The 25,445-nt window shown below is 42.8% G+C and overlaps 1 protein-coding gene across 1 annotated transcript in view; it reads right to left on the bottom strand.

The window, feature by feature from the left end:
- Positions 1 to 6,419: 6,419 nt before the first annotated feature.
- SDHB (succinate dehydrogenase complex, subunit B, iron sulfur (Ip)) overlaps positions 6,420 to 25,445 on the bottom strand; it is a 48,612-nt gene continuing 29,586 nt past the window's right edge. Inside the window, exons 3-8 of the mRNA XM_006883603.1 lie at positions 24,515 to 24,600; positions 16,380 to 16,516; positions 15,239 to 15,355; positions 14,017 to 14,118; positions 12,195 to 12,317; positions 6,420 to 6,497 (exon numbers count right to left, since the gene is read on the bottom strand). Of these exons, the coding sequence (XP_006883665.1) occupies positions 6,420 to 6,497; positions 12,195 to 12,317; positions 14,017 to 14,118; positions 15,239 to 15,355; positions 16,380 to 16,516; positions 24,515 to 24,600 (643 nt within the window). The remainder of the gene's footprint in view (positions 6,498 to 12,194; positions 12,318 to 14,016; positions 14,119 to 15,238; positions 15,356 to 16,379; positions 16,517 to 24,514; positions 24,601 to 25,445) is intronic.

Below are 25,445 nucleotides of genomic sequence, written 5' to 3'. Positions count from 1 at the left end.
TGCTCGATTAAGGTTCATTCTCTGGGAATCAGACATTTTTTCTGAGCTGCCAACCTTGGCTTGTGGGAAGCCTTCATATTCTGGGGGGGAGGGGGTGTTTCAGCCTTGGATTATTCCTGAGGGTTAAAACAGAGACCACTTGACAGTGTGAACAGAAGTATGGTCTTAACCATGGGTTATGGTGCATCCACACCATACAACACTTATGCAGCAGTTAAAAAACAACGTTAAAGTTAAATGCTTTGTGTGAGCATCAAAAGAAGATGGAAAGAATACACAGAATCACTGAACCAAAAAGAACTGACACTGAGTATTTCAGGAAGTACTGTAACAGGAGTCAATGGTAATGAGGGATGAAGCAGAAGCTGCATTGAAGTCACTGGCAAAAATTAAGGCCCTAGGAATCGATGGGATACCAACTGACTTGTTTCAGTTAACAGATGCAGCCCTCAGTGTGCTCACCAGTCTATGCTAGGAAATTTGGAGGACCGCTGTCTGGCCAATGGATTGGAAGCGGTCCATATTTGTGTCCATTCCCAAGAAAGGGGATCCAACAGAATGTGGAAACCATCAAACAATATAATTAGAACCACATGCAAGCAAAATACTGCTGAAGATCATTCAAAATTGGCTAGAACAGGACATAGATAGGGAACTGCCAGAAGTTTAAGCAGGATTTAGAAGAGGGATAACACCAGAGATATCATTGCTGATGTGAGATGGATCTTGACTGAAAGTAAAGAATACCAGAACAAAACAACTATGAGATATCATCTCACCCCAGTCAGAATAGCAAAATATAACAGAACAGCAAGCAACAAATGCTGGCGAGGATGTGGACAAACTGGAACTCTTATTCACTGTTGGTGGGAATGTAAGATGGTGCAACCATTGTGGAAGGCGGTGTGGCGCTTTCTCAAAAAATTGCAAATAGAGATACCATTTGACCCAGCAATCCCATTACTGGGAATATACCCCAGAGAGACCATGTCTGCCATCCAAGCAGATATATGCACACCCATGTTTATTGCAGCTTTGTTTACAATAGCAAAGAGTTGGAAGCAGCCTAAGGGCCCATCAACAAACGAATGGATAGAGAAGCTGTGGTATATCCACCCAATGGAATACTACACAGCATTGAAGAACAAGGAACTCATGCAATATTATTCAAAGTGGGTGACCCTGGAGGACATTATGCTGAGTGAAATATCTCAGTCACAAAGGGACAAGTACTGCATGGTGCCACTGTTGTAGAATGGGTCTGACATCAGGGTGGGGTTATGACAGAAAAAACTGGATAAATTATGTATATTGTATTGAAACAGATGAGGGAAAGAACAGATTAGAAGTGATATATGATTGAGTATTATGGTTAGCACAGGAATCCAGAATTAAGGTTGCATAGAGAAGTGTACTTGGGGTGGGGGGTGGGGGGAAGGGACGTAGGAATTGTATACTAATGAAGGAATTTTTTTTTCTCTTCAGAGGGGGAAGCGAGCTGGTGGGGAGGGGTGGGAAGGGAGAAAATTGCGGCAATGAATGAATGGAAATCCAAAACCTCTGTAAAAAAAAAAAAGAATACCAGAAAAATGTGTATTTATGTTTTATTGACTGTGCAAAGGCATTTGACTATGTGGATCATATTATGGTTAGCAATGAGCAGAATTGGAATCCCAGAGCACTTAATTGTGCTCATGTGAAACCTACATCTAGACCAAGAGGCTGCTGTGTGAACAGAGCAAGGGAAAACTACGTGGTTGCATTCTTTCTCTATGCCTATTCAATCTGGATGCTGAGTAGGTTATTTGGGAAGCTGGACTCTATGAAGAGGAATGTGGCATCAGGATCGAAGGCAGACTCATCAATAACCTGCATTACACAGATGACACAACCTTGCTTGCTGCAAGCAAGGAGGACTTGAAGCACTTATTGCAGAGGATCAAGGAATAAAGCCTTCAATATGGATTGCATCTAAATGCCAAGAAAACAAAGATTCTTACCACTAAACTGACAGGCAACATCACGACAGATTGACAAAAGATTGAAACTGTCAACAACTTCATCTTACTTGGATCCACAGTTAACACCCTTGGTGCCTTTAGTCAGGAAATCAGGAGACATACTGCACTAGGAAAAGTCTGAAGTTAAGGATGTCTCCAAATTATTGAGGAGCAATAATGTCAGTTTGAGGACTAATGTGCATCTGACTCAGGCCATGGTCTTTCTGATCATTTGCTATGCACCAGAGAGCTGGACAATCAATAGGGATGACAGAATTGATGTTTTTGAGCTGTGGTGTTGGAGAAGAGCACTGAACACCCCATGGACAGCCAAGAGAACAAATATGTCTTGGAGAGGGTGCAGCCAGAGTGCTTTGGAGAAAGCAAGTTTGGAGGTAAGGATGATGAGACTTTGCCTCACATACTTTGGGCATGTTGAAGTTGTTTTGTGCCGTCAAGTTTCCTGTGACCCACAGTGACCCTATTTATAGCATCTCTGAAGCCTGCCCTGTCCTGAGCCAGTCTCACTGACTCCAACATACTGTCTTCCCCGTTACTGTATCAATCCATCTCATCTGGAGTCTTCTTCTGCGCTGTCCCTCCACCCTTCAGAGCATGATGTCCTTCTCCAAGGACCAGTGCCTCCTGGCCATGTGCCCAAAGCATGCAAGACTGAACTTCAAAATCCTAGTCTCCAAAGAGAAACTTGGTTTCACCCTCTCTAAAGCAAACCTATTTGTTTTCCTGGTGGTTCATGGTATGTTCAAGACTCTTCTCCAGCGCCACAACTCCAAAGCATCGATTCTTCTGTGATGCACAGCAAGTAACTGCAAAGATCATGGCCTGATTAGGTGCACCTTAAATCTCTAGACTGACATCGTTGCTTTTCAGTACTCTGGAATAATTCCTGACAGATTTTTCCCAATGTAATTTAACTTTTGATTTCCTGACTGCTGATGCTAAGAGTGTACAGTAAGGCATGTTGATAGGAGTGGCTTCTCCGTGAAGAGGGACATGATACTTGGAAAGGTAGAAGAAAAAGAGAAGAAGAGCCTCGACCAGGTGGATTGGTACAGTGATTGCTGCAATGGGCTCTAATGTGTCAGGAAGTGTGAAGATGGCACAGGATAGAACAGGGTTCGGATCTATTGTACACTATGGATCACTCAACTTGATGGCACCTAACACCACCACTTTGTGTGTAGGGAGCTCTGGTAGAGCTGCATTGCAATCCCAAAGGAACGCAGTTTGAATCCACCAGATGCTCTGCAGGAGAAGGATGGGCAATCTCCTCCTGTGCAATTTACTGCCTCTGAGGACCCACTGAAGGGTGAGCTCTGACTCAACGGCAAACAGTGTGTGTATGTACAGGGAAACCTGTGAGGGCTGAACTCGAGGGGTTGCCTGTTTTACCAGGTCTGCCTATTAATGGAGTGCAGTTGTACCACTTTTCTATTACCCTCTATTTGCATTTTCCTTCTCTGACAAGTTTCCACCTTATATAGGTTCTGGCTTCCACAGGTTTTATCGCACACACTTGAATATGTACTACTGTGTGCTGCTGAACACAAATAGATGCTAACTCACAGCGACCCCACAGGACAGAGAACTGCCTCGTAGGACTCCCGAGGGTGTAATCGTTATGGAAGCAGGTTGCCAGGCCTTTCTCCAGCAGAGTTGCTCACTTGAGTCTAAGTATTTGGTTAGTAGCCAAGCATTTAACCATTTTGCCACTAGGATTCCTTGTATGTGTGTATAATAAACAGTTCTATGTATGTATTTGCATGCATCTACACACCCACACCCACACGAAGGTAGGGCTTTAATAGCACCAGAGTCCTTTAGATAGTACAGGGACAGAATAGGAAACTGCCTATCATCAGATTGTATGTCATTGTTGTGGACTGCCTAGTTGGAACCTACCCACAGCTGCTCCTGCTGCGGCTTTCCAGAGGCAGTAACAGCATGGGAGGAGACTGCCCATCTTTCTTCTGTGGAGCTGCTGGTAGACTCAAACAGCACACCTTTGGGGTGGCAGCACAATTCCTTGCCACTAAGCCACCAGAGCTCCCTAACAGATTGTATAGCACCCTATTGTGCAAAAGAAAGGTTCTATATATGCCAAACATTTGTAGTAACATCTATAATAGCAGAGAGATGTAGAAGAATTGTTAACAGGGGATGTGAGATGCAAGGTAGTTCAGGGGAAAGCCTCCATTTTTGGCTTGCTATACTTTTGTATTATCTGCTTTTTAGAAAACCAGACTAACCAGAAAACCCCAACATCAAAGCTAAGGAAGCAATGGTGGAATGGAATATAAATGTTTGGAGCAAGAGATTAATTTGGGAAACTAATTCAAGCCCCTTCCTAAGTTAACTGCTTGGTACTGGAAGAATCTAGAATTTTACTTCAGTAAGTGATAATTACCAAGATTTGGTTTTAAATGGGTAGTTCTTGAGTTCCAATCTACATGGAACTTAATGGAGCTAACCCTCGTCACCAAAGGCTAGTGTATTAAAAACTCAAGGTACAAAAAATGGTTTCAAATAAGAGACGTTGCTGTGCAATGCACATCAAAGCATTACACCTGCTCCTCACTTATGGACTTGATTTTTTTTTAAAATTGAGATTGTAAGGAAAGTTTATAGAGAACTTGGATTTCCATTCATTCATTGTTGTACATTTTCCTCCCTGCCTCCCCACCACCCCCGCCAGTTAGCTTTTCTTTGTGGAAACAAACAAAAAATTCTTTCATTGTTATACAGCTCCCCTACCCCCGACTCAGTATTTTACATTTATGACAAGTGAAAAAAAGATAATACTGCAAAACCACCTACATGACTTACTCTGTATGCTAAGTGTGTGGCTGGCAGCAGTGAACACTGAGGTTCTAGGCAAGAGGAACTCTAGTTATGTTGGTTAAGGTTATGTTCCAATCCTGGCTGGGCCATGATTCTCAGCGCCTTGGTGCTTACATCATAATGCAGCCATCCAGCACTACGTGATCTGATGTGGTTGTCCTCCAGTTTCAAATTTACACTACTTTCTGCATTATGACCTTTAGAACATCAAGTGTGGTCTTTAGAACCCACGCATGTGAAAATGCATTTATTATATCAAAGGTGTAATATAATTGGAAGTGTCTGTTTTTTTAATATATAGAGAAGTACACTTCACATGATATTGTAAGAAAACATTTGACATTAGATCTGTACCTGATTTCACTTAAGTACAAATTTAATTAAAGATAGACTTAGGGAACAGAACTTGTTTGTAAACTGGGGAGTGCCTGTAGTTTTAATACTCAAAACTGTAGAAATTGGGGATGCTGTATAAGAAAAACTAGCCTTCATTTAATTTGCTTGTCTCCACAATCACCTCTTGCCACCAGCAGCCAAGAAATTAAAAGACATATTGCTATGGGAAAGTCTGCTGTTAGAGACTGCTCCAAAGTACTGAAGAGCAATGGAGTCACTCTGGAAACTAAGGTGTGCCTGATACAGGCCATGGTCTTTGTAATCACTTGCTATGCATTGGAGAGCTGGACAATGACTAGGGATGATAGGAGAATTGATGCCTTTGAGCTGTGGTACTGGAGAAGAGTATTGAATATACCATGGACTGGTAAGGAAATGAACAGGTTTGTCCTAGAGAGGGTTAAACCTGGCTGCTCCTTGGAAGCAAGGATTCTGAAGCTTTGTCTGACATATTTTGGACATGTTGAAAGGAGGGACCAGTCTTTGGAGAAGGACATCATGGTTGGGAGGGTGGAGGGACAGCGCAGGAGAGGAAGACACTCTATGAGATGAATTGATATGGTGACTGGGGTAATGTGGGTGTGTCAGTCTGAGACAGTGAAATTGGCATAGGACAGAGCAGGGTTTAGAGCTGTTGTACAGAGTTGCTATCAGTCGCAGGCAACTTGATGGCACATAACAACAACAGCAGCAGCATTCATTCAGCACTCAGAACATGAGCTAGGCATTTGCACTCAAGAAATGTAAAGTAGGTACAATTATGGTTCCTATTACACAAATGGGCAAATGCAGCAGTAAAGATGCAAAGGAACGTGTCCAAGGTCAGCCAGCTGTGGAGGGCTTCTGTCTGACACCAGTCCCACACCTGTAGTCACTGGACCTCACCCCACCCTGGGACGGCTCATTTCTGAGACTCAGCCCAACTCTACAGGGACAAGAACCCCTCCTGTGTCTCTCACATTTCTCTGTACCAAGAAAAAGGAATAGGCTTTCCTTTTGCTAATAAAGTAGAATAATATTTTATTTATTTCTTAAAGTGGTTGATTATACATGCTGTATCCATGGAAAATCAAGACCATGAAGGAGCTCAAATTAGATATAAATTATGTTCCGCTTTGAGCTGGTCACAAGTTAGGGAAGAAAGAAAAAGCACAAAATCAGTTAAGCTGCAGCTTTCTTCTCCGTATAGGTTGCCATCATTTTCTTGATCTCAGCGATCGCTTTCCCTGGATTCAGACCCTGAAAAAAGAGAAGAGAATCAATTATCAAAAGAGAAATGAAATAGAGTAGATAGAACTCTGTGTCCTTGAGTGAAACCATTCAACGAGTTGGTACAATGCCAAAGCACAGTGAATGGACGTCAAGTCTTTAAAAGAGAGACTTGGGTTACGGGTTCTCTTCTGTCCTGACATTGGAAGATGCTCAGCTCTCTGGCAAGAGCCCTGCCATTCTGAATTCCTTTGGGTGTACCTTGCTCTAGAGCAGGCCGAAAGCAGAAAGAAGAGCCACACAGAAGACATAAAGCTTCTGACTGTACAAAGCTCTTCTGTTAAGAGTCAGGTCAGTGTCTTCATGTCAGTCAGCCTCTGTCTGCCAGTGTCATTCTGTAACTACAAGCTGATGCTTAAACTATCTAGATGTTTTTAAACCTTGAACAGTCAGAAATTCCTATCATTACCATTACTATTAGATGAGGATCAGCAGAAATCAGCTCTTGAAGGCATATGGGAAAAACTATCCTTTGCTAAGAACCCTTCTTAAACATCAGGGTAGGACTAGCCAAGAGCACGGCATCAGCTGGCACTTGGCTCTGTAGCTGACATGTCTGTTCTGCAGGAGGCCTGATAATTAAGCCAGCCAACGGCAGACTCACAGGAGGATGACAGGAACAAGCAAGTATCTGGTAAAGCAAGGGCTCATCTGAGATTAGATGGGTCCCCTCACTTAAGCTGCACAATTTTAAGTGAAACGAAGATGTTGCACAAAGAAAGGCGAAAGGGAAAAAAAACACAACCCCACCAAAAATTAAAAAGAAGGGAAGAGGCAGCCATGCATTTACCATACAGGCATTCCCCACTTTTCAAAAGTTTAACACTACTTTGATCTTCTGGAAGACTTACATTAGTGTCTATTTTCCCAAGAGGATTTTCATTTGTATTAAAAAAGTGCAAAGTAAAACTAGCGCTCACTGTTTGCATAAGTTAATACAGAGGCAGCATACAATTCAAACAGAGAGAGGATGCTGCCAAGTGCCTTCCTGGAAGCTCCACTGCGCAGCTGTCAGATCTACTACATACGGCGATGTATGTAGTAGATGTATGTATTCCTGCTTTTACTAGAAGTTAGTGTTATTTCAGATTTTATGTACTATTTGATACAACTTAATAGGGTTATTTTTTGAGTCTAGGCATGTTCACATTCCCCCCCCCCACCCCGTTTAAATTAATGGTGATTGTGTCTTTGTTTTCCTATTGTTATGAGCCGTTGTCTGTGACCCATAGCGACCCTATGTACTGCAGCTGTGAACCCTGCCCTGTCCTAAGCCAGTCTCACTGATTCTGACACACCAACCCCCACTGCACCAATTACTGTATCAATTCATCTCATATAGAGTCTTCCTCTCCTGAGCTTTCCCTCCACTTTTCCGAGCATGATGTCCTTCTCCAAGGACTGGTTCTGTCCACATGCCCAAAGTATGTGAGACGGAGCTTCAAAATCCTAGCCTCCAAGGAGAAACTTGGTTTCACTTTCTCAAGACAGACCTAGTTTCTTGGCAATTGATGGTATGTTCAAGACTCTATTCCAGCACCACAACTTGAAGGCATCGATTCTCCTTCTGCCATCCTTAGTCACTATCCAGCTTTCTGATACACAGCAAGTGAATTGCAAAGATCATGGCTTGGATGAGGCGCACCTTAGTCTCTAGAGTAACATTGTTGCTTTTCAGTACTCTGGAGAAGTCCCTGGCAACAGATTTTCCAAATGCAATTCATCTTCTGATTTCCTGACTGCTGGTGCCAACACTGTTGATTGTGGAGCCAAGCAAGCTATAATCGTTACCAACATCAATCTCTTCTCCATCTATCATGTCAATTGGCCCAGTGATGAAAATTTTTGTCTTCTTGGTGTTAAGCTCCAATCCATATTGAAGACTACAGTCCTTGACCTTCTGCAGTAAATGCTTTGGGTTCTTCTCAGTTTCAGCAAGCAAGTTCTATCATCTGTATACCATGTAGGTTGTTGATGAGTCTTCCTCCAATCCTGATGCCACATTCCTCCTCATAAAGCCCAGTCTCCTGAATGATCTGTTCTATATATATAGACTGGAAAGTTATGGAGTCAGTTTGCATCCCTGATATACTCCTTTCCTGATTTTGAACCATGAAGTGTTTCCTTACTTTGTTCTGAGGACTGTTCCTGGTCGAAGTATAGTTTTCACAAAAGCACAATCAAGTATCTGGGATTCTCATTTTCCTCAAAAGTAGCCACAATTTGTTGTGATCTATATAGTGAAGTGCCTTAGCAAAGCCAAATGAAACACAGACAGACATTCCTCTGGTACTCTCTGCTTTCTGCCAAAATCCAACCTCTGCTAAGCCCAGCTTGTATTCCTGGTAGTTCTCTGTCAATGTACTGTTTCAGTCATTTCTGGATAATTTTCAGCAGGACTTTGCTAGTGTGTGTTATTAGTAATACTGTTTTGGTAATTTCTACACTGTCAAGTCGCCTTTTTTTTGGAATGGGAATATATATGGATCTCTTCTAGTCAGTTGGCCAGGTAGCTGTTCTCCAGATTTCTTTGCACAACCTGGTGAGCACATCCAGGGTAGCATCTGTTTGTTGAAATATTTCAACTGGTTTCCATCAATTCCTGGGGCTTTATTTTTTTGCCAAGTCCTTCAGAACAGCTTGAACTTCCTCCTTCATCACCACTGCCTCTTGATCATACGTTGTTTTTTGGAATTCTTCTGTGTCAGCTAATTCTTTTTGGTATAGTGACCCTGTATAATCCTTCCATCTTCTTTTAATGCTTCCTGAATCATTCAATATTCTTCCCATAGCATCCTTAAACACTGCAACTCACAGCTTGAAGATGTTCTTTAGGTCCTTTAGCTTAAGAAATGCTGAGCAAGTTTGGCCCTTTTGATTTTCCGACTTCAGCTCCTTGCACATTTCATTATTAATACTTTGCCTTGTTTTCCCAAGCTGCCCTTTGAGAGCTTCTATTCAGTTTCCTAACTTCTTGATTTCTTTCCCTCTTTGGCTTCTCGGTGCTGTAGTAGTGCAATACTCAAGAGTCTCTTCTGACATCTATTTTAGCCTTTTCTTCCTCCTCCTTTTTGGTAATGACCTTTTGCATTCTTCACGGATGATATTCTTGATAGCTTCCTACAGCTCATCTGTTCTTCATTCAATAGTATTTAAGGCCTCAAATTTGTTCCTGAGTTGGCTTTTAAATTCAGAGGGGAGAGACTCAAGATCAAATTCTGATTCCCGCGGGTATGATTTGATCTTTATCTTTAATCTGAACTTGCATATGAGTAGCTGATGGTCTATTCCACAATCAGCACCTGGCCTAGTTTTCACTGCTGATACTGAACTTCTACCATAATTCCACAGATGTAATCTATCTGATTCCTGTGTATCCCATCAGGTGAAATCCATGTGTATAGCTTGTGTTTACATTTCTTATAAAAGGTATTTTCCATGAATAAATCATTGATTGTGGAGAATTCTATCATTCTATCCTCGGCCTCATTTCTTTCATCAAGTCCTTATTTTCCGCCTACTAATCCTTCTTTCTGTTTCCCAGCTTTTGCATTCCAGTCACCTATAATTATTAATGCTTCTCTGTTACATGTTCGATTGATTTCTGATGCGACAGTGGTAGAAGTAATCTATTCCCTCCTCTTAGGCTCTGGCTGATGGTGCATAAATTTGAATGATAGTGGTATTAACAGGTCTTCCTTGTAAGCATATGGATATTATCCTGTCACTCATAATATTGTATTTAAAGATGGATCTAGAAATGGCCTTTTTACTATGAAAGCAACCCCGTTTTTTCTCACCTTTTCATCTCCAGCATAGTAGATCAAATGACCATCTGATTAAAAATGTTCCATACCAATCTATCTCATTTCACTAATACCTAATGCCAATACTTATGTGTTCCATTTCTTTCTTAACAATGTCCAGTTTTCCTACCTCCATATTTCTCACATTCCATGTTTCAATCACTAGTGTCTGCTTACAAGTGTTCCTCCTCCTCGTGTTACCAAGTTTGCATTATATAATTCAGCTTATGAAAGATTTTATAGGAATGTTCTACTTTTGGATCGTGGAGGACACATGTACTGACATGGAATGATCATGAAAATGCATTAAATGGAATAGAGTATCACTGTGTATGAAGAGTGTGCACTCATTGGCAGAACATTAAAAAAAAGTACAAGTACAAAACATCTAGTGAAGAATGCACAGGAAAGTGCTAATAGCAGCTGCAGGGACAGGGTGGGATGGAGATTTCTTAGCACATCCTACTCACCCATAAAAGCACTGTCCTCCCCATCCCGTAAAATAAGTTTATTAAAAGGGTTTTTAGACAAAGCAGTTCAGTTCACAGCGGGGCATCTAACCCAGGGCAGAAAGAAGCACATTGTGAAGAAGCAGGGGGTTTTAAGAACTCCTTGTCTTGCTTTGCCACTGGCCTGAGGCTGACCCGGGGGAACCCTCTCATTGGCGTCTCGGCTCTTCTATCTGTAAAATGAAGGAGCTGAACTCGATCATCTTTTAGGTCATTTCCAGCTCCAATGATCTGGACCAATTTTCACAGCCCCAACTTACATCCCTGTTTCATGGGAGGGTAGAGGTGGGCCAGAGAAGCTGTGTAGTTGTCTTTATCAGCCTCTGCCACCCTCAAGGCAGAGGGTTCTGACCAGGGATGCATCTCAGAACAGCCTGAGAAACTTTTAAAGTTTATTTACAAAAAAAAAAAGCCAGTCAAGCCTTACCCTGTGCTAAGTAGGGCAAGCACCTATTTTTTAGATTAACAGGAGGTGACAGTTGTTTAGTGCTTACTGTGCGCCCTACCCTGCTCTAAATAGTTTCCAGGCAGGAAGGAGGGAATCACCTCGCTTCTGCCATCTTTCTTTTATGCTAATGATTAAACTTGCTGCCTGCTTACTCAATGTCCTTTTTGAGTGAAATTGCTCTGCCCACAAAGGGCAGTCTGCAGGTAGCCATGCTGTGAACCACACTGCCCTGGGTCTTTCCTGCACTGGCTACAGCTGACTCAACCAGGGCTGAACTCAGATCAAAGGGCAGCCTGTCCATAAGCTGACCACCAACCTCTGATGTGGGCTGGCATAAAAAGGTGAGTGGGGCCATCTGGATTTCCTCTCAGGAATTTGAGCTAAGAAATGCTGGGGGAAGACAGGCATGTGCTATGAGGAAAAGTCTAGGCCTGGGAAAACCAAGAAGCATGAGTAGGAAGAGGGAGTGAAGGCCAGGTGAGCAGTCACTGGGAGACAGAAAAGAGAAGACAGAGTGGACACAAAAAGATAAGCTGGCAACAATGAATGAATGGAAATCCAAAAGGGAAAAAAAAGGGTAAGCTGGCTGCTGGTGAGTGGAACAGATCAGTAGTCACAGCTGTGAGAAAGAGACTGAGGGGAGCTCAGTCCCACAGCTGCCTGTGTTCTGGTGGCTTTCAACTTCTGGTTCCTAAAAAGGAAGGCTTAGTTCACATTCCTGTCTCTCTCAATACTCATGTGCACCCAACATGTCCACTTTGCTCCTGAAGTGGTCTGTTCTTTGCCAGAACAAAGCAAGTCGGCCTCCAGGCTCACAGAGCTGACTAGGCTCCTTTTCCTTCAAATGACCAAATCTGTTTCAAGAGCACGGATCACTCTGACATGGCAGTCAGTTTGGAGGTACCTTGGGACAGGTCTTTGTGCAGTTCATGATGGTGTGGCAGCGGTACAGAGAGAAGGGGTCCTGCAGCTTGGCCAGCCGCTCCTCAGTGAAGTCATCTCTGGAGTCAATCATCCAGCGATAAGCCTGCAAAACAAGTGACTAATTAGAAGAGTTGTTAGCTTCACAGGCCAGAGCTCTGGAAGTGCCAGACAGGACTTTTCCAGCCTGGATGCCTTTTCTCCTCACTCTTTAATTCTTGCCCATCTTTCTAGGTTATGCTCTTAACTCCTTCGTAGCTCCTGATGAACGATCCACATCGACCTCCCCTTTAAACCACATGGCACCTGTGCCTTGGTGCTTTGTAATGTAACACTGGGCAGCAGGGAGTAGTTCACAGGGAGCCTCAGTGCTTACCCCAAGGTGGCACCTCTCTGGCAGCCTGAATTTACCAGCTGCTCCGAGGAACAAAGATAAACACTCTCCTCCTGGGTGATTAAGTCTTCTGAAAACCCACCGGAGGGTAAGCTATGTTAGAGTTTTGAGTGGGCATGGTCCTCTGATTGTCTCATGTTGCTAAACAGCTTCCAAGGAGCTCTGGTGGCCTATGTTGACAACCCAAAGTCTCAGGGTTCAAATCCACCAGCTGACCTGAGGGAGGGAAATGGGTAATCTTTTCTCGTGGTACTTACTGCCTCTGAAAACCCACTGAACTGTCAACTGTGAGTTAGTTCTGACTTGACAGCAATGAATAGTTATAGTTTTCTAACCAGATTATGAATTATGAGGGCAAGAAATGAATCACACAATTCTATGTAACACCCACCCATGCTAACGTAGTATTCATTTCTGCCTTTGAGTAAACCGATGATTGAATGGGCCTGTCTTAAGACAGTTTTTAACATACTCATTGATTCCTTTTCTTAGTGACCCATCCAGTCTGAGAATGGCAAGCTGACCAATGATTGGCCACATGACTACGAGGCTAAATCTAGCAGAGTTTCCAGAAAGAAGATGCTTTACATTGCCCAACAGCTCAAGTCATCTGGCGCAAGCATCCAGTTTGACTGTTCTTTGTTGATTAGTCTTTAATTTTTCATATGTCTGGGAATCTACATTGCTACCATGGCCACACAACTTCTCTTTTTGTAGAAAATGAGAAATCAGGGTTTTTTTTTAAGTGAGTACAGTGGGGAAATGGCTTTTATTTCTTTTTAAAAGGGTGAGTTTAAATGGTGACTTTTTAGTTAGCAGCTGACTGTGTAACCAATGCATCATTGAGGTGCTCCTCTGAGATGCTTCAAGACTCTGTGAGGAGCACTCTCCACAAATGTAAAAAGTACAAGCTTTCTGGGAACAAAGAGAAAGAACTTTGCACATGGTGAAAGGAAATGAAAACCAAAACTTCTCTATTTTTAAGCAATCTCTAAACAGAATACTCTAAAAGGCTTTTGGTAACCTGGAAACAAGTCAACCTTACAGCTAGGTGGTCACCACTCAAATGTCTCTCTTCTGCCTCCACAATAAAAAGCCCTGTGGCCTTCTGGCAGGCTGGGCAAAGCAGGCAAGTGGTGGTAGACAGCCAGTCCAGCAGGACTACATTTTAACTGTCTACAAAGTACTGTCTGCCAAAAAGTGGACCACTTGCCCACAAAGTGGCCCTGAGCACAGTGAACAAAGGTGTCTGTGGCTGACGCCCCCGCTCTACTGCAAGCCACGTAAAGAAGATGCAAACAACTGCCTACGTGCCTCTCAGAATGGCTGGTCTGGAATAATTACACTGATCTGCTTGGGTTTTTCAATCTTTGCATTTCATTTTACAAAAAGCAAAGACGCAGCACCGTACCTGCATGAGAACCGCAGGTCCCAGATACTTGTCTCCATTCCACCAGTAGCTTGGGCAGCTGGTGCTGCAGCAGGCACAGAGGATGCACTCGTAGAGCCCGTCCTGTGGGGAGAGGCAGGGCGTAAGGGACATGCCAGGGGAGAGGCTGTGCCACACCCGGAGTTCATGAAATGTGAGGTTTGAGGTCAGGGTACCAGCAACACACAACCACTCCATCTCAGCTTCCTTGGCAAGAACAACCAACACAGAGATGTTCCAGATTCATAAAAAGGTACTGGGACTGAAATATAAACATCTTCTGGACTAGAGCCTAGGATTCACTGTTTAATAGACAAGAATTCCTCACTTACCTTAAAAGGGGGGAAAAATCATTAAAAGAAATAATAACATGGAAAAACTCACTACCTCTCAGTCATGAGAGACGGAACCACAGAGGAGCTGGAGCCCCGGGCCAGTCTATGACAGGTTCTGCAGATGCCTCAGGTTCACTGCAGAATGCTGACATCACCCTAAATTAAAGCCAGGTCTAACAACACGGCGTACTTTCAAACTGAACCTCGTCTGAACATATAAGAGAAGACTTCTCAGGGGAGGTTAATGTATGCAGGAGACTGACCCCTAACAATGACTCACTCCTTTAAAAACAGCTTTATAGCCTGTACAAAGACCACGAGGAGGAGTCACGCCAGCACCTCACACCCCAATCACCAGCGATGTACTAGGAAGAAAGGGCATCAAGGCTCGGGTCCCAGTGCCCCCATTAACTATTTCTCTTCCAGCTGTACAACAGGGTAGTGGCAGCAGAGACTGCAAATTGCCTGCAGATGGATTTTATTTTGTGCACAGTGTTGAAGAACAACTGGTTAAGCTGCCAATTTTGAAAGACGGCTTTCTTTTGAGACAGTTGAAACATTCTGTCACAATCTACTCTCCAGGCAAGGCACAGGTGCCTCAATTCCTTGGTCCACGCCGGGCCCATCGTGAGCTCCCACTCCCACCTCGGCTTGTGAGGATGGTATCCAAAGCATGGAGCCAGATACTCAAGAAGTTCCATTCCAGTTTCAACAATCTGTCGGATACACTCTCTGACCTAAATTAGCTCATGCTGCTAACCTCCTAGGCTACACTCCTGGAAATAGCAATATAATGAAATACCTCAAGAAAAATATAAGATCACTGAAAGTTTACGAGAACATCAAGACAACAAAAGGGGACTAATGACCAGTTTCTCCCGATCTTCTATGGACTGCAGATACTGCTGCTTGCCTTGCTGGGACTCATCCTTCTTCTTCAAATAAGGCTCAATAGATTTGTACTGAGCGTAGAAGTTGTTCAAATCCTGTCGTGAAGAGGAAGAGGAAATAAAGGTCAGATTCCATCACAACTCTTAGCACCTCTTTCTTCTGTACCCTGTGTCTCGGACATGCCTGGCTTCCTGCTCTATGACACACAGAAGCTGACTCTCACTCTGGCATGGAGACATGCAAAGATTACAAAAGGAGGAATGGTGACAGTGTTACATAATGGGAGGAAATCTTTGTTTACTGGGGAAACGTTACAACCCCGTAATCTTTTGTCCACGCGTACTCTTAGTACCAAGTCAGTGAGGAGGTTCAAATTTAGGGAGGCAGACATGGAACCAAACCTTGTAAGTAACTGCTGCTTTCCCAATCAGGATTTTTTCCACAGGAACTCTCTGTAGTGACAGCCAAATTCTTTACTTCTGGGACTGTTCCAACTCTAAAACTCTTTGCCCTGTTATTCCCAAACAAACCTGACAGATGAGCTGCTGGAGGATCTTCTAGGAGTGTTTATCTTCTACCATTTAAACAGTGTACTTACGCTTAGGCCACACTGCGATTTTCACAACCCTCAGAATGACTAATTTCCTCTTGCTGGAGAGATGTTATGTGCCATGGAGTCAGAACCGATTCAGAGCTGACTCTGAATTGCAGTGGGTTTTCAGAGGCAGTAAATTTTTGGGAAGGTACAGGGTTCAAATCCACTAACTGCTCCATAGGAGAAAGATGGGCAATCTTATCCCATGTGATTTACTGTCCCTGAAAACCCGCTGGAGGATTGGTTCTGACTCCACAGTACACAATAACATAAAACCAAATGGGAAGAGAGTGCCCATCTGTCTCCTGCAGATCAGCTGGTGGATTCAAAACACAAGCCTTTGGGTTGGCAGTGCAATTCCTTACCACTAAAGTCACTGAAGCCAAACTGTCCTAGCTTCTGATTACTAAAGGAGCTTTTAATACTAGAAAAATCTGCACTAAAGAACAAAATAGCATAGAGTACACGTGAAATGACTATGCATGTATGTAAATGGGGGGGAAAAAAGCAATGCAGAAACTCACAGGAACTAGATCCTTTATCACATACATATGTGGAAGAGGGTAGATTTTTGAGACTTTATCGAGGTTGGTGTCAATCCTGCGAGTGCAAGCTAGAGTGTTTCCTCCATTGATGTTCATCGCACAAGAGCCACAGATGCCTAAAGGAAACACAAGAAGCCGTCATGGTTAAGAGCGTGTCAGCGCAGCCGGGATCCTTAGTACACGTGACTACTATCAGTATAGGAGCTAGGCTAACATGGTCTAACCTAAAGGCGGTACCTCCCTGGTGGCTCCATCTAGCAGCCTCTCCATGGGAGAAGGATGAGCAGGCTCCTCCCCAGTGGTTTTACAGCCTCAGAAAACCTGAAGGAGGGTCAGCTATGAGTCAGTTCCAACTTGACAGCAATGAATTTGTGGTTTTTATTCGATTCTGTTAGAATTGAGGCCTCTGAACTGTAATGCTGGTGAAGAATATTTAATATACTTTGGACTGCCAAAAGAACAAATTAATCTGTCTTAAAGAAAGTGTAACTAGAGTGTTCCTTAAAGGCAAATTCATCTCACACACTTCGGGCATATTATCAGGGATAGATATCCCTTAGTGGCTTAGTGGGTAAGGATTTGCACTGCCAACCCAAAGTAACTTGGTTCAAATCCACCAACTGCTCCATGGGAGAAAGATGGCAATCTCCTCCTACAATTCACTATCTCTGAAAACCTGCTAGAGGGTCTGCTATGAGTTGCTTCTGACTCAACAAGACCTAACAACAACAACAATTAGGAGAGGCCAGTCCTTGGAAAAAAGACATCATGCTGGGAAAGGCAGAGAGTCAGACCCTCAAGGAGATGAGTGGACAATGACAACTAGGGGCTCGAGCATAATAAGGGCCCAACACAGGACAAGGTTCTGCTCTGTGATTCACAGGGCAGCAAAGAATTGAAGTGACTCAAAGCATCTAACAACAACATCAATAACAACAACAACAACAACAGTAAATTTTATCCTCTGTGATGTTAATGGTGTCTTGGTAAACCAGTTATTGTTTATAACAACAAGAACAAGATGATGATGGTACTTAGACAGAGTTAGAAGATGTGTGAAGATAAGATTAGTCTTCATGGATTAAGGTTAGGTCTCCTCAGGATGGCCTGCTTTGTATGTGTTTGTTGTTGTTGCTGTGTACCATCCAGCTGGACCCGACTCACAGCTGACCGCCTGGCAGGTTTTCAGAGGAAGTATATCACATAGGAGGATACTGTTCACCTTTCTGCCATGAAGCAGCTGCTGAATTTGAACTGTGTGGCAGTGCAACTCCCTACACACTAGGCCACCAGAACTCCCTGTTTATGTTTTGACCCTGGCAAAAAGCTAGAGTTGTAACAAATGAAAGTGAACACAAAAAGACCGACATTCTAGGCATTAGGGAGCTGAGACTGATGCTATGGCATTTATTGTCAAAAGAACATTTGAGGATTTTTCAGACTTTTGCAGGGAGCCCTAGTGGTCTAGTAGTAAGAACCTGTGCTGCAATTCTAAAGGCACGTGATTCAAATCTACCAACTGCTCCCTGGGAGAAGGATGAGCAGTTTCCTCCCGTGTGATTTACAGTCTCTGAAAACCCACAGGAGGGTCAGCAACAAGTTAGTTTTGCCTCTATGGTACACAACAACAACAACAACATCATCTACTGACTTTTGGAGGTTGACATTGTTTAAATATACCGTTAAGATTCATTAATTATACACGGTGAGTGGAATGCAAAGGTTGGAAACAAAGCAGCTTTGGTAGTTGGAAAATACGGTCTTAGTGTCAGAAATCAGGTTGGAGATTACTTACAGAATTTTCAACAATGATTTATTAATTATAAATAATCTTTTCTAAAAAACAGAAGCAGTGACTATACACATGGACCTCATCTGATGGACTACACAGGACATGAGACTGACTCTATCTGTGGAAAGAGATGAAGAGAAGCTCAAAATCAGCAGTCAGAACAAGGCCGGGGCTGACCATGAAACAGACACAAATTATTCATATGTAAGTTCAAATTAAAACCAAAGAAAATAAAAATATATCCACAAGACTCTGAGTTTGCTGCTTTTATGTGCCATTGAGTTGTCTGGGACTCACAGCAACGCATCGTATAATAGCTCTGAACACTGCCCTTTCCTGAGGCAGTCTCACTGACTCTGACACACTTCTCCCCATTACCCAAGTTGCTGTGTCAATCCATATCGTCCAATGTTGTCATCTCCTGCACTGTTCCTTCACCATGTCAAGCATGATGACCTTCAAGCACTGGTCCTTCTTGGCTACATGCCCAAAGTATGTGAGATGAAGCTTCAAAATCCTTGCTTCCAAGGAGAACCTTGGTTTCACCCTCACCAATACGGACCTGTTTATTCTCTTGGTGGTCCATGGTATGTTCAAGACTCTACTCCAGCACCACAACTCAAAGGCATAGATTCTTCTGTCAGTCTTAGTCACCGTCCTGCTCTCTGACAGATAACAAGTAACTGCAAAGACTATGGCCTGGATAAGATGCACCTTACTGCCTAGACTGACACTCCAGTTCTTTAGCACTCTGGAGAGGTCTCTGACAGCAGACTCTCCCAATGCAATTTGTCTTTTGATTTCCTGACTGCTGTGCCAAAAGTGTTGATTTTGGAGCCAAAGCAAGCTGAAATTGTTAACAACCTTAATCTCTTCTCCATCTATCACAGAGCTGCCAATTGACCTAGAGCTGAGAATCTGAGTTTATAACAATTGAATTTGAAAATCATTTCAAGAACAGATTTGACACACTGCAGTTAAGATGACAGATGACATCAAGGACATTATCCATGAATAAAGCAAAGAGTCATTAAAGAGAGAGGAAAGAAAGAAAAGACCAAAATTAAGGTCAGAAGGACTTTTACACTTGCTCTTCAATGTTGCTGTCAGGGGCTGTGGAGCTGGGTATGACTCACAGTGAACCTATGAACACCGGCCTGTCCTATGGCATGCTCATCCTCTCTGGCACACTTGAGCCCACTGTGCAGCCACTGTGTCTATTCTCCTTCACCGACCTTTCCAAGGCATAGTAGTATCTCCCAGTAACACGCCCAGGGTATGTGAGACAAAGCTTCATAACCTTTACCAATAAGGAACACCCTGCGTGTACTTTTTCCAAGTTGCATCTGTTCTTCTGGCAGTCTATGGGATATTCCATCCCCTTCTCCAGCACTACAACTCAAGGGTGCAAGTTACTCTTTATTTTTCTGTTCAGCTCTCAGGTACATATAAGACTGAAAAGATCATGACCTGAATCAGATACACTTTAACCTTGAAACTAACATCTTTCCTCCTCAGCACTCTGGAGAGGTCTGTGACAGTAAACATGCCCAATGCAATATGTCTCCTGACTGCTGGTATCAAGGGTGTTGGCTGTGGATCCAGGTAAGATAAAATCACTGACAATTTCAATCTTTTCAATGTTGTTATGTGCCGTCAAGTCAAGCATGACTCATAGTGACCCTATGAACAGCCACCCTTAACTCTGCTGCACCCTGTGGTATTGTCATCATCTCTGACATACTTGAATCCACTGCTAAAGTCACCGTGTCATTCTATCTCATTAAGGGCCTTCTTCTTCTTCCTGATCCTCTATCTTTTCAAGCATGACGTCCCTTTCCCAGGAATAGCCTTGCCTAGTTACAGGTCCGAAGTATAAAAGATGAAGCTTCAACATGTTTGCCTCCAAGGAACACTCAATGAAGAGAACTGAACACATAATTCAAGGATAGCTTGACAAGACAAAACAAGTATTATATAAGGAAACTGGTAAAGACTTGGGAATTAGAAAACCAAAAGGGAAGAACAAGTCTGGCATTTCTCAAGCTGAAAGAATCTAAGAATAAACTCAAGCCTCCAGCTGCAATACTGAAGGATTCTACAGGCAAAATAGTGAGTGATGAAGGAAGTAGCAAAATAAGATAGAAGAGTAAAAAAAAAAACCAGGAATACACAATCACTGTACCAAAAAGAAATGACTACCCGTATGATCTATAAATTCACACTCAAATTCTTACATAAATAAACAGAAAAAGAGAGGGGAAAACAATTAGCTCATGTTTGTAAAAAGATCAAGGGTTGCATGGGGATGGCTCTATTCAACCTCTAAAACTCCACAAGAGGAACTGTCCCCATCAGTATCAGCCATGACACAAAATCAATTCCCACAAAGTCAGATGTGTTTCCCACACTCTCACATCTCTTTCTACTAATTCTAACACCAAGCTTATGGCTCTACCGAGTTAGAAATCCTTTGTGATAGCTCACAGACCACAGAGAACCATGTTAGAGAAGTCAAAAGGCTCTAATTCAGGTTGGCAACAAGATACAATCACTCAAAAAAAAAGAAAAAAAAAAGATACAATCACTCAGTCAGAACAGCGTCTGAAATGTGCTTTCAGGCACCTCAGCCATGAACCTTGCAGCTTCAGGTCAGTGTTACAAAGCTCTCAGTGCTGCCAATTACGGCTCTCTCTCCAGTTTCTTCCAGCAAACTTAGGCAAAAGCTCTTAGCTCTGATTCCAGGGGGCAGCAGTCCCAAGGTCAGCTCTGTCTCCTGTCGGGTCCCGGCTGCTGCTCTCTTGTAGGTCTCGCCATTGTAAGAATTTCTTGCCCCAAAGGGCACACTGCATTCTCTTGCTTCTTGGCTGGTGGTAAAACTATCAATCCCCTGTGGGTAGGCTAACAAACTCTATTCACATATTCCCACTCACTATATGGCAATGTCCAAGTCAATAGCTGGGGAAGCTGTTTCGAACAATAAACCCTTGTAACTACAATGCTGACCATTTCAGTACGTAGGAATAATGGTACTGAAGGAGGAAGGAGGAAGTTCAAGGTACATTGAAGGCAATAACAAAAAGCAAGGTCCCAGGATTCTGACAGAATACAAACTGAGGTGTTCCAGGAAACAGATACAGGCCCGGATATGCTTAGTGGTCTATGCCATGAAATTTGGAACATAGCTAGCTGGTCAAGTGAATGGAAGAGATCCAGATCTGTTCTCATTCCATAAAAAGGTGATCCAATAGAATGCAGATATTATTAAACAATATCACTAATATCACACACATGTAAGGTCTTGCTGAAGATTAATAAAAAACGGTTGGAACAGAACATCTACAGCCATTTACCAGAACCTCAAACTGTATTCAGAAGAGGCCCTGGAACAAAGGATCACTGCTGAGGTCAGATGACTCTTGGCTGAAAGCAGAGAATACTAGAAATGTTTCCTTGTGTTTTATTGACTACAAAAAGGCATTTGACTGCACGGATCACAAGTTATGGATAACACTAAGATGGGAGTTCCAGAATATTTAATTGTGCTCATATGAAACCTGAAGATACAACACAAAGCAGATGTGTGACCAGAACAAGGAACAATGCATGGTTTAAAGTCTGGAATGGTGTGCATTATATCCTTTCTCCACACCTATTAATCTGCAAGCTGAGCAAATAATTTGACAAAATGAACTCTATCAAGACTGTAGCATCAGGGAGCTCTGGTGGCCTAGTGGCAAGAAGCTGCCCTGCAATCCCAGAAGTACACAGTTTGAATCCACCAGATGTTCTGCTGGAGAAGGAAGGACAATCTCCTCCTGTACCAGTCAGATCCGATTTGATGGTACACACAAAAGATAGTAAAACTAAAAAAACAAAACCAAAAACAAAACAAAACTGTGGCATCAGGATTACAGGTGGACTCATCAACAGCCTATGTTATACAAATGATACAAACCTTGCTTGTAGAAAGTGAGGAGGACTTGAAGCACTCACTGAAGAAAAAGCCTTCAATATGGATTTTATCTCAACATCAAACAAAAATCCTCACCACTGGACCAATAGGCAACAATATCAATGTAGCATTCACATAAACTGACTGAGTAGTATAACTCTGTAAGGAAAAAAGTGAACTAAATAAAGACATGACTAAATAAATAAATAAAACAAAAATATGGCTCTGCCCAAGTCATGAAATGAGAATTTCCTTAGCATGGACTTACTTGCTAGGCATGTCAGAGTTTAAAAATGATGATGCAATTAAAATCCTACAGTCCTACTTCTCTGAAGGTAGTTTTGAAGATGACCAGGCCAGAGAACTGTGATCGCCTGTGAGACCTGGGACAGTACTGGTGACAGTAACAGTGAGAGTACGAGTGCTATCCCTTTAAGACTATAAACTTGGCTACTTGTACAAATGCTCTTAATCCTCTTATTGCATGAGAGAACAGAAAGGTTGTGCGTCAAATAAATCCTCCTAAGTCCCTCAAGAGATGGAATACTACCAATAAATTTATGTCCTCCTGGCATCCACCCAGAGCAGTATGCTCTTTTATAAGAAAAGGCATGTTATTTAAACAACAAATCTAATGATTTCTTAAAAGGCTCCCCTGGATATTCTTTAAGGAAACAAGCAGTAAGATAATGAGGAGGAGGAGTGATTTATAGACTGCTGCCACATATTTTTTCCTCCAGATGGGCTTTATCGAAGGGCCTTAGACCTGAAAGAATCTCAGAGGATTCAGAACGCTGAAGAGCATCTGTATTTTCTGTGTTGCCAGGACTTTGATGGGGAGGGCTGGTGTTTAATTACAGCAGGGTGCTTCCTGAACAGCAGGACTCATGAGTCATGAAATCCAGCAGCATTTGTCACACTGAATCATTTCTGTATGCTCAGCCAAGTCAAAACATGCCTTAGAAGTAAGACTTTAAACCCCTGAAATGTGCAGCAGGAGGTAAGAAGTAGAACTGTAAAAGCTTGAAATGTACAGCAGGAGGGAAAAAGTGATAGACCGTTATCTATAGTGACTCTCCCTTTATCAAAAGGTTACTTCAGGAAGAAAGTCTTTCATGTCCTCTGAGGCACCAGTTATCCTCAGTTCTTATTTTGTTCCATGTTTTCAAGTTGACAGAGTATAGTGTCAGAGAGGGACAATTTGGAGTCTGACTCTCCAACTTACTATCTTGGTGGCCTTGCAGAAAGAAGTCTTTCATCCACCTGCAGGCTTCAGTTCTCTCATGTGTATGCTGTGCATAACAATACCAGCATCTATTTACCTATCTCATATACAGTGTCCAGAAGAGAGCCTGATCCAGTCTGCTCCATGGCCATCACTGTATGGTTTTGGCCACATCTGAGTACCACTTGAACAACTTTTTTTCAAGTACGCTTTTTACTTAAAATAGAATGATAGTATAAAACCATTTTTACACTGTTATTAGTAGTTATGTTTTGCTAATATGTAAAATACTGCAGTGAACTGTGCAGTACTTAACATTTTTACAAATGTACAAAAATGAAATGATGGGAAAATTCTGGATATGACCTGAGAAGACCACATGGTTAAGAGTAGAAGTTAATATGTTGTTGTTATGTGCCGTCAAGTCACTTGCTACTCATAGCGACCCTATGTACAACAGCCCTAAACTTTGCTCTGTCCTCTGCCAATCACACTGTCTCTGATACACCCATCCCGATTACTCCAGTCACTGAATCAATCCACCTCATAGAGGGCCTTCCCTTCCTGCACTGTCCCTCCACTCTACCAAGAATGATGTCCGTCTCCAAGGACTGGTCCCTCCTTACAACATGTCCAAAGTATGTCAGACAAAGCCTCAGAATATAGAATTCTATTAAAATAGAAAATGTTGATCTGAACACCTGCTCATGTCACTTCTCCAGGATCTGTTACTACACTATGGGAAACGCTGTTTCAAGTTGTCCAGCATGCACCTCTTCCATTTCCTGAGCACTTGCTCTGGAACTGGAGGGGTGCATATGACCCCCGTGCACAAAGACCAGTTAGAAACTCCTTATTGTTCCCCAGGAAATGAGTTGACAATGCAGAGGGGAGCAAGACAGCATTATCTAAAGGAGTCCTTGAGGGGTGCTGTAGCTGCCAGCAACTGCCAGGTGTGGAAACCAAGCAGCAGAATCTAAGCTCCCCCAAAGAAGTAAACCAAGAAACCACAACCTGTGGCAGGGCTTGCTTTCTGGACACATTTACCAAAGAAAGGGAAGTGCAAGTAGCCTGCAGCTGTTCTTCTGGTATTGCCCAGACGAGAACATGAGTCCTGGGCCTAATGGGAAGGAAATGCTTACCTTCTCTGCACGATCTTCTAAAGGTCAAGGTAGCATCAATTTCATTCTTAATCTTGATCAAAGCATCCAACACCATAGGACCACATCTGCAAAAGGAAAAAAGCCAGCTGTAGATTGTATACCTGTGTACAGTTCAAGTGTACTTTGTCCTACTATGACTGAGACATCTAGGTATATTAACCATTCCATGTGGTGAGAAAGCTACAGTCACATTTTTTTCATAATTTCACTCTTACAAATGTAAAGATTTTGATAATTACACTGTTGTTGTTATGTCATTGATTTGATCATGACTAACAGTGACCCTGTGAACAACAGCTCTAAACTCTGCCCTATCCTGTCCAATCTCACTGACTCCAACACACCTGCTACCACTGCCGCACTCACTGGGTCAATTCATCTTATCCATGGTCTTCCTCTCCTGAACTGTCCCTCCGTTCTTCCAAACATGATGTTCTTCTTCAAGGACTGGTCCTTCCTGACCACGTGCGCAAAGTAAGTGAGACAGTTTCAAAAGCCTTGCCTCCAAGGAGCAACCTGGTTTCAACCGTCTCCAGGACAGATCTGTTTATTCTCTTAAAGTCCATGGGATGTTCAATATACTCTTCTCTAGCATCACAACTCAAAGGCATCAATTCTTCTGTCGTCATTAGTCACTATCCAGCTCTCTAATGCGTAACAAGTAACTGTGAAGATCACAGCCGGAGTCAGGTGTACCTTAGTTTCTAGACTGGCGAGCTCTGGTGGCCTAGTGGCAAGAAAATGTACTGCAATCCCAGAGGTACACGGTTTGAATCCACCAGATGCTCTGCTGGAGAAGGAGGAACAATCTGACCTTCTAAGACTCAAATCCCTATGCACATCCAAAAACTTCTCCAGTAGGGTAAAAAGGGAAGCCACTGACTGGGAAAAAGTATTCGGTAATAACATA

Source organism: Elephantulus edwardii, unplaced genomic scaffold, assembly GCF_000299155.1.
Source record: "Elephantulus edwardii isolate Elephantulus edwardi_28Jun2011 unplaced genomic scaffold, EleEdw1.0 scaffold00028, whole genome shotgun sequence".
Lineage (NCBI taxonomy): Eukaryota > Metazoa > Chordata > Mammalia > Macroscelidea > Macroscelididae > Elephantulus > Elephantulus edwardii.
Note: the sequence above shows the minus strand (reverse complement) of the source record. Positions and strands in the feature narration are given on the sequence as shown.